The sequence below is a fragment of the Morone saxatilis genome, unplaced genomic scaffold, assembly GCF_004916995.1.
Source record: "Morone saxatilis isolate NCDOM2014 unplaced genomic scaffold, NCSU_SB_2.0 Contig12, whole genome shotgun sequence".
Taxonomy (NCBI): domain Eukaryota; kingdom Metazoa; phylum Chordata; class Actinopteri; family Moronidae; genus Morone; species Morone saxatilis.
In genome coordinates this window covers 27,707,350-27,716,022 of record NW_023339674.1, presented here as the reverse complement: position 1 = coordinate 27,716,022, position 8,673 = coordinate 27,707,350, and the positions used below count along the sequence as shown (strand labels likewise).

General features: G+C 41.5%; 1 protein-coding gene across 1 annotated transcript in view; it reads left to right on the top strand.

Moving 5' to 3' along the window:
• LOC118321466 (leucine-rich repeat-containing protein 24-like) overlaps window positions 1-8,524 on the top strand; it is a 12,266-nt gene extending 3,742 nt beyond the window's left edge. The window contains exons 2-8 of the mRNA XM_035652788.1: window positions 543-727; window positions 1,416-1,502; window positions 3,488-3,679; window positions 3,819-3,987; window positions 4,904-4,941; window positions 5,331-5,906; window positions 6,820-8,524. Coding sequence (XP_035508681.1) covers window positions 560-727; window positions 1,416-1,502; window positions 3,488-3,679; window positions 3,819-3,987; window positions 4,904-4,941; window positions 5,331-5,906; window positions 6,820-7,230 — 1,641 coding nt within the window. The 5' untranslated portion in view covers window positions 543-559 and the 3' untranslated portion in view covers window positions 7,231-8,524. The remainder of the gene's footprint in view (window positions 1-542; window positions 728-1,415; window positions 1,503-3,487; window positions 3,680-3,818; window positions 3,988-4,903; window positions 4,942-5,330; window positions 5,907-6,819) is intronic.
• The last annotated feature ends 149 nt before the right edge of the window (window positions 8,525-8,673 follow it).

The window sequence follows — 8,673 nt, the reverse complement described above, 5'->3', positions numbered from 1 at the left end:
CCCTGCTTTATGGTCTGTTTTACTCTAAATGGGACCATCAGTTACTAAATGAACATCATGCTGTATGGAAGAAGACTGAAACTAGAGAGTGAGACCATAAACTCATCAGGAAACTGTTCACTGAGCTCATAAATCAAGTGAGAACTATGGCTTAAAGGCATGTGTAGCAAAGTTAGTGCTAAACTTCAGCAAGTCAGCAGTGCTAGCTATGATGGTGTTGGGATGTTGGTCTTTGAGATACTCTTGTTATAAATATTATGTGCTGCACTGAGTTGTAGTTGTATGGCTTAAGCCAGTTTGCTGTTGCCAACGTGTGCCTGTGAGTTCAAACAAACACAACTCTTGTTCTGGTGATTATTCTTAGAGTGTGATCAAGTATTTAAAATACTGGTACAATAAGTTGTTTTCAGGCTATGTTTTTGTAGGAGCTGCTACATTGACAGTTGCTACCAGGATTACATGCACAGTCTATTCTTGGGATTGCTTGTGTGATTTTTGATCATGACTCACATGTCTGTTCACTGTGCTCTCCTCATCCTCAGTCCTTTCTGTTGGTGTGATGGCTGTGTTGCTGGTACTTCTTCTCTCCGTGCTCCTTCTGTCCCTTCACACTCCTAGTCGAGCGTCTCCTTCCTGTCCTGTGAGCTGTCGCTGCTACAGCCTTACTGTGGAGTGTGGCTCCACCGGCCTGAGGGACATCCCCAAACACGTTCCTCAATCCACACAGGTAGGTTTATTGTACTGTTACACCAATTTTGATTGAAACAACAATGAAATACATTCTCCATGATTCTTTGACACATTCACTGTGTGAGGAAGGTGCAGCGTCCCAGTGCAGGTTATTGACCAGAACCACACATATGTCTTCAATTCCAATGCCACAACCTCATTCCTTCTGCACAACTGTGAACAAGTGTAAATTTCGCACAAGAATACAAATAAACACAAGAAATGTGTAGGGTAGTGTCAGGACAAGATGTCAGTTTGGCAGTGCCACTGCAGGCCTAGGGCTCATTCCTGCTGGTGTGATTGGCCCTGAGGGAGGTGATGAATGGTGTAAGGATGGTTACTTGTCCACTGCTGCACTTCCATGCCATTTGGGCCAAAGTGTCTGAAGCTGGTCCAACCAACAAAGCTTTGGCATCCTCTTCAGAAACTATACTCTATAGAGGGTTGTCTACATAGAAGTACTTCAAGACTGACTGACTGACTGACTGACTAAATCACCAGGTTGAGATGTGTTTATGGAGTGACAACTGTAGAATTGTTATATATACAGTAGATATAGTATGTAGTCATATACTGTATAGAATGAGTGCTTCTCACCCTATACAGTAAGGCATAACTGCTTTGGGGCTTTTCTCAAACTAAACTCTCCCCTTCAAATTTTTCCATCTTGTTTTCTGTCCATCCAGACCATCTTCCTCCAGGACAATGTGATTGGTCAGATCCGTCGACAGGATCTAACTCTGCTGAGGCACCTGCACTACTTGTACCTGCAGGTAACAAACGGCTGGGCATAAAGAACTGGTTTTGAATCGGAACCAGGGATTTGTTATTTAGTTACTGATGCCTCAATGCAAAGTTTGGACCTGCAGAGTTTTTGTCTACATCACATTATACCATGTATGCATTTATATATTGTATGTATTGTATATTTTGTGGCAGAGAGGGTTGTGCACTGATTGCAGGGTTTGTGGTTCAACCCACCTCCTCCTATCAACATGTTCAAGTGTCCTTGTGCACAATATACTGAACCCTAATTTGCTCACCAGCCAGGAGATGCACAAACCAGTGCATCTCCTGGCTGGGGGGTTCTGTCAGGAACGGCATCCAGTGTAGAAAACCTGTGCAAAATCCAATATGTGTATCATCAGACCTACAGCCAAACCCCCACAGGGAGCAAGCCAAGCTAAGCTTCACTGTAGTGATACAATACAGTGATTATGTGTACGTCTATGTAATTACTGCTCCAGAAATGTTTAAATGTGAGAGAGGAAGTCTTATTGACGCTACAAAGGCTTTCATGCAGCAGGTACAGTATAAGAATGCAGCCTGTTTGCTATTTCACATGCATGATGCCCCAGAATCACCTACTGCTAGAGGGTAATAACATTTACACTGCAGCCCCATACCAACAAACTGTGATGTACTGTGTGTTCTGACACCTTTTTATCAGAACCAGCATTAACATTTTCAGGAGTTTGAGCTATAGTAGGTCGTCTGTTGGATCGGACCACACGGGCCAGCCTTCACTCCACACGTGCATCAGTGAGCCTTGGCTGCCCATGTTGCCGGTTCACCATTTTTCCTAAAAATGCTATCATTTTGAGAATATTCAGAAAACATATAAATAGTTTATCCTAATATAAAGGTCTAAACAGTTTACATTATACCACTCAGTTAACACTTAGTCCAGGTAACCCACTCTGTGTACCTACAAGTTTAAGCTGTTATTGTATGAACTAATCCCTATACTAATAATAACATGTTTTTCAGATTTCTTTCTGTATTCCTTGTTTGAATGCACTACCAGCTGTACTCTATTCTGGTCCAAGTTTGAGGACCACGATCACTCCACTACCAGTCATCTCTACACTGGTCTCATTGGTTTATGGTGATTATACTGCAGTTCGGTGGTTCCCAACCTGGTGTCAGGACCCCCACTAGGTGTTACCAAAGCTTCACAGGGGGTCGCAAGGCCTTCTTGATTTTAAGGGGTGTAAGGAAACTTAAAAAATATACACGATAGCCCTATATAACAGTATTTCATTAATTTCTGTAAATAATGGATTATTAATTAAATTATAACTTTGAACACAACACAAGCTATGTTCACAGAGCCTTCACTCATTGATAAACAGCTTCGTCCTGCATTACAAAAGTTTAAACTGCAGTGGCCATGGGTTCGAATCTGACCTGTGGCCCTTTGCTGGGTGTCATCCCTTGTCTGTCCCCCCTTTCCTGTCTATCTTCAGCTGGCCTATCTAACAAAGGCAAAAAGCCCCCAAAATATATTATGTTTAAAAATAAATAAAATTTTTAACATCCAAAGAGCTAATAGAACAATGAGAAGAAAACACTGAATTTGTTTGTTGAAAAAAAGCCCATTAAGTATGATTGTTAAAATGCTAAACATACATAATAAAGACATACAATTGTATAAAAAATATCAGTAAAACCAATATGCGATCAATATGACACAAAAGGCTTTATACAACTTTTTCACATATACAAAACAGACTTTTATGTGTAAAATCAGTGGAGTTCCCCTTAAGTAGAAATAAAAATCATTGATATCTACATGTTTTTATTTTTAAATGGACAAAGAGATGGATGAGTTCCCTTCTGTAATTCTCTGTTGGTGAGAAATAAATTCTAACCAAGATGGAATCAAATGGTTTTCAATGTAGTGCATTAGCAGCATCAGTAGTAGAATCTGCAGTTCCTGCAGTTTGGTCATCTTATCATGCTCCTCCTCCTCCAGAACAACACAATCTCAGCAGTGGAACCTGGCTCTTTCCAGAACCAGGGTCAGTTGTTGGAGCTGGCTCTGAATGGGAACCGGATCCACCTGGTGACAGCTGACATGTTTCAGGGACTCGAACATCTTCGCATTCTTTACCTAGCAGGAAATGACATCACACGCCTGCTGGACTACACCTTTCGTGGCTTACAGGTAAGACACATTAAAGCATATGTGTGAAGTCGATTACATTTCACTGTTAAAGCTATGCAACATACATTCTCTGCAGTTGCCTTCATTCCTACGTGAGGCTCCATTGATGATATGTATTATTTCCTCCATGTCTCTGCAGCGTCTGCAGGAGCTCCATTTGCAGCACAACAGTTTAGAGATGTTAGCAGACCAGGCTCTAGTTGGTTTGTCTTCCCTGGCTCTCCTGGACCTGAGCAGAAATAATCTTCACACCATTGGCCCGGTGTCCCTGCGACCTCTGGTCAGCCTGCAGGTGCTGCGCATCACAGGTGAGACTGGAATGTTGATATATTGACATACATGTATAAAACATTAGGAATGGTTCTGAGAAAACTTGGCTGGAGAACTTTGACAATCATGTTTGTTTTTTTGCTTTTCTAAAACACTATTGTATACACGGTAACAACAATTTACAACCAATTTAAGGTTTTAATTAAAGCGCTGTTCAGAAAGATTGATGCCAGATTGAATGATTGACTGATAATATTGAATCCATCAATTTGCATTATTTCTGAAGTTATTCCGTATCCTCCTGAGACCCAGAACAAAAAAGGTTTTTATTTTATTTACTTTTCCACCAAAAGTACTGCAACCTCTACTTTGCAAGTCACCCAGAGGCCTGGTGGTCTCTTGTGGCAGCCAGATCAAAGAAATGCAGGATGGTGTTAAACTTGTTTTAAAGGACATTGGACAAAGGCTGATCATGCAGTAGCACAGATCAAAATATTTTTAAAAAAGTTTTAAATATGGTTCAAAATGTAAGGAAGCAAGTGCCACTGTCCCACAAAGGACATGGGTTAAAATTTGTATTTTGAAAGGCTTAGAATTTACATACAGTACATTTCTAAAATCTTGATATTATACACAGTAGTTGAGACTCCTTATGAAGAACAGAAAGAATATATCTGCATAGATTTAATTTGTGCCAGATGTAGGCCACATCATCATCAACATGCTTGTCCCCTTCTGCACCTGTATCTGTACATAAGTACAGTCATACAGCTTTAAAGTTTTTTTAATAAAACATTCGGAATGTAAGTAGACTTGTCGTTATGCCATCAAGGACAATCTGCCTCTCTTCCTCCACATTCACCTCTTTCCTGTTATTATTAGCCATTCATAACCCTCCTGTACATAAATACATATACATTGCACATTCCAGTTTTCACCTCATTTTCTGTGGAGTGAACTGGAGGAAGAGAGATCTTGGAGAGCAGCTGAGAGTGTGGAGCACACACTGCAGCTGCCACTGTGAAATTTCACTGCAAATGGCTGCAGTGGCTTGTCATGGTTAGGAACCACATGGATTTTGATAGTGATATGTACACTGTATACCATATAGTGTATATATACAGGAACTGTTACAAAACAGTAGCCTTCAAATGTGTTCAGTTGATGATGATCACTTAATGTCAAGTTTTCAAGTTGTCAAATACAGATGCAAGTGGTGTTCTGTTATTTGCAGTCAGCAACTCCACCGCTAGGAATTCACATTATAGTTACTACCGCTGACCATACACAGTTACTAATTTCCACCTAGTCTTGTTTGATTATTTATGTGATGATAACCTTAAGAAGAACACTGATCATTAAACAGTAAATATCTTTGCAGGTGACCTGGAGGAAGGCGTCCCAGGGAAAAGTGGTGCTTTCTCCCAGAGGCCTGGTTCAGGAGCTGGGTGCTGGAGGAGGTGCAGTGGGCAGAGCAGAGGAGCCCTCAGAGGAAGGCAGAGTCAGTCTGCAGAAGACTGAAGGCGAGCGCTTTGACCCCGACACCGGCAGTGGAATGCTGTTCCTCAGTAATGTGACTGTGGCTCACGCAGGTTTCTATGAATGTGAAGCCTGGAACGCAGGAGGCGTGGCCAGAGTGACCTTTCAGCTTGCCATCAACTCATCCACTTCCTCCTCCTCCTCTTCCTCCTCCATCTGGGCCTCGTGGTCCCAGGTGTCTTCGCCATACTCCCCCGCCTGGCCCCGCCTAAGGAACCACGGTCCTGCTTGGGGCTCAGATGTGAGCCGGGAGCCCCTGTACGCTCTGGGCAGCATGGCCTTCAGCGCTCTGGGAGCTGCTACCCAGACTGCCATCGCTGTGGGCATCTCTCTGCTGGCTCTGACTGCTCTGCTGCTGGTTGCCATGATCTACAGCCGACATCACCAACGAGACAAGGAAGCTGATGGAGCTGAGAAGGTGTGTGTGTGTGTGTGTGTGTGTAGGAAGAGAAAATGCCCCATTTTTAAAAGGGACCTATTATGCTAATTTTTACTTCTGTATTCTTTGCCTGAGACTTTACTAGAGTAGCTTTGCATGATTTACTCTTTAAAAACAACATTATTATTTATTTTATTCTGCCCTTCATGCTGCTCCTCACTTCATCCTCTGTCTGAAAAAACTCTGAACCTTTGCTTTAGAATTGATGTCATAGCTATGATGTAAAAGAGTTCCTAAAATAAAATAATAAACCTCTGAAAGTAATATGGACCCTTTCATAACATCTATTGGCATCCAGTACAAACTCCCATCACATACAATGAGGTAATTTTTTGCCAAACTTTCAAAGTTTGAATGGATGGACAAATCTTCAAAGTTAATATCATCAAGCCAGAGCCAAACTCCTGAATAATGTGCCCGAAAGGGAGCATGTAAAAAGAAAATTAGACAAGGGTGATTCTGGTTTCCTGTAGCTCGCATCATTCTTACTAAGTCGAATCAAGTGGGGCGGACAGGACGATATGCATACAGCTAAAGCAAGGATAAGAAAGCTAAACAAAGACATATTTATTATATACAGGTAAGTAGCAAAATCGATATAGAATAACAAGTTGACAACAACATACAGTGTAGGTAAAAGAAGTATGTGGAAATAGTGTATGTATGGCCTGTGAAATAATTTACTTTATGACCATATTGCGTCACGTTAACTCTTCATGGATTAGCACCTGGCATGCTAAAACTTTTCTTTCGTTTTATAGTGACAGTTTCAGCAATATGACAAAAAGTTATTTATAAAAGTTACCTACTGCAGCTTTAAAACCTCTAATTTTTCTGTTATATTGGATATTGCTGTACCCCAATAGTGATTAACTTGAATTTGAACCTGCAGGAGGAGAGCATCCTGTATGTGAATGACTACTCTGATGGCCCCACCACCTTTGCCCAGCTGGAGGAGTACCGTGACGAGCGCGGCCATGAGATGTACGTACTCAACCGGGCCAAGCCTGTGCTGCCCCCTGCTCCACCCACAGCCGTCTCCACCACTAACCTGGGTTGCCCCGCTCCATCTGACACCTCCAGCCACACCCTCTCCTCAGGGCCGGGCCAGAACATGAGTCCCACTCTGGTCCCCAACAAACAGCAGCAGCAGCAGCAGGAGGGCGACATACGGACCATGAGGAGAATGGCGGGGGAGGGAGGGGAGGCTGAGCCTGTGATCACATCAGAGGCTGAAGGGATGTTTCTTAATCACACAGGCCTGTTTATGGACTCTCAGATCGCCTATGAGATCCACTGCTGAAGTGGGAAGAGGATCCACTGCAGAACACAGGGTTTGTATATGTGAGGCAGCGCATACGGCAAAAACTGTCACATCTAATCTGAAGAAAGTAAGGGTAACACACTGATTTAACACTACTATACTATACTCATCCCTGTAGAGTGATTCACTTCTACAAGGCTCATTTACTCTTATTGGAGAAGATTTACATACCTGGCAGAGTTCACAGTCTGGTTTATTAAATCAAGCATAGCACTGAGACTTTTCAATACTGTGACACCAAAACATCAGTGGTGAGTAGATGCCCTACACTCAAAGACAATTTTACCTGGACTAAGGTTCATACTGAGCTGCTCACACTATCCTGTACGTGAACATTTGGGTCAACATTTATCAGAACTACTTTCATACCAAAAACCTTCCATCATCATTGCTGTACAAGAGTTCAAGAACTGAGACAAAGCTTATTGTGTTTTCCCCATACAAAATGGGGAAAGTCATGTAAACTTCCAGTTCATGAGCATGTCCCACATGCTCTAGTGTGTTTTTTTTATCTGTTTGGATATGTTTTATTTAATCTGAGACTGTGCATGCTGTTGAAGGCAGTACAGTAAGTGTGGGACAGCCACAGCTGATTTTTGTAACTATTGGTTTAAACATGAGTGGACATGTTAATCATCACAGAGAAAGGATTTTAAGGGAAGGAGTCCTAATCTCCCATCATTTGCCATATGGATCTGTTTTGATCAACATCCTGTCCAGTTCCAGATACCTACAATGAAACTCTGGGGTCTGTATTGCCCAACAAATTCAAACTACTCTGGCTCACTTTGGATTTGCTGCCTCACTGAGCCTGACATTGGTGATACTGGTTATCATGAAGCTGGTTATCGCATGGCTCACTTACCCTGTTTTTTTTATGAGCAGGTTCACATGAAAAAGCCAGGTTTCTTAATTAGAGGCAACATCAACAGATCTTAGAAATACTCCAGCATAATATATAATATGAAATAGCATGAAGTGGGTGCTGTGGTGGCAGAAAGTAATATTCAGTGAGGTAAACAATATATAAATAAATCACAACTAAAATTTAATTAGAAATATTAGGAATATAATAAGAAATATCATGTAAATATTAAAAGTGGGACAAGTATAAATTGTTGGGATTACTATAATAGCATTATTAAAACTAGAGCCCAACTGCTATATTAAAACACATATACAAATAGTCTACTTGGAACAATAATGTGTGTCTGTATGATTTCTGCATTAAAATCCTTAAAAAGGCATCTACTCCCTCTGCCTCATTAAAAATTCCAGAATCTCTGAATATGCAAATTATTTCCAAAGTTTTCCTGCTGGACACAAGATGTCTTCTACTTCTCTGTAAAGTCCATTCTCAGTGGATGTGCACTGGTGGCTTCAGGTTTCTACATCACACTGTACAAGTTGCATACTGGACCA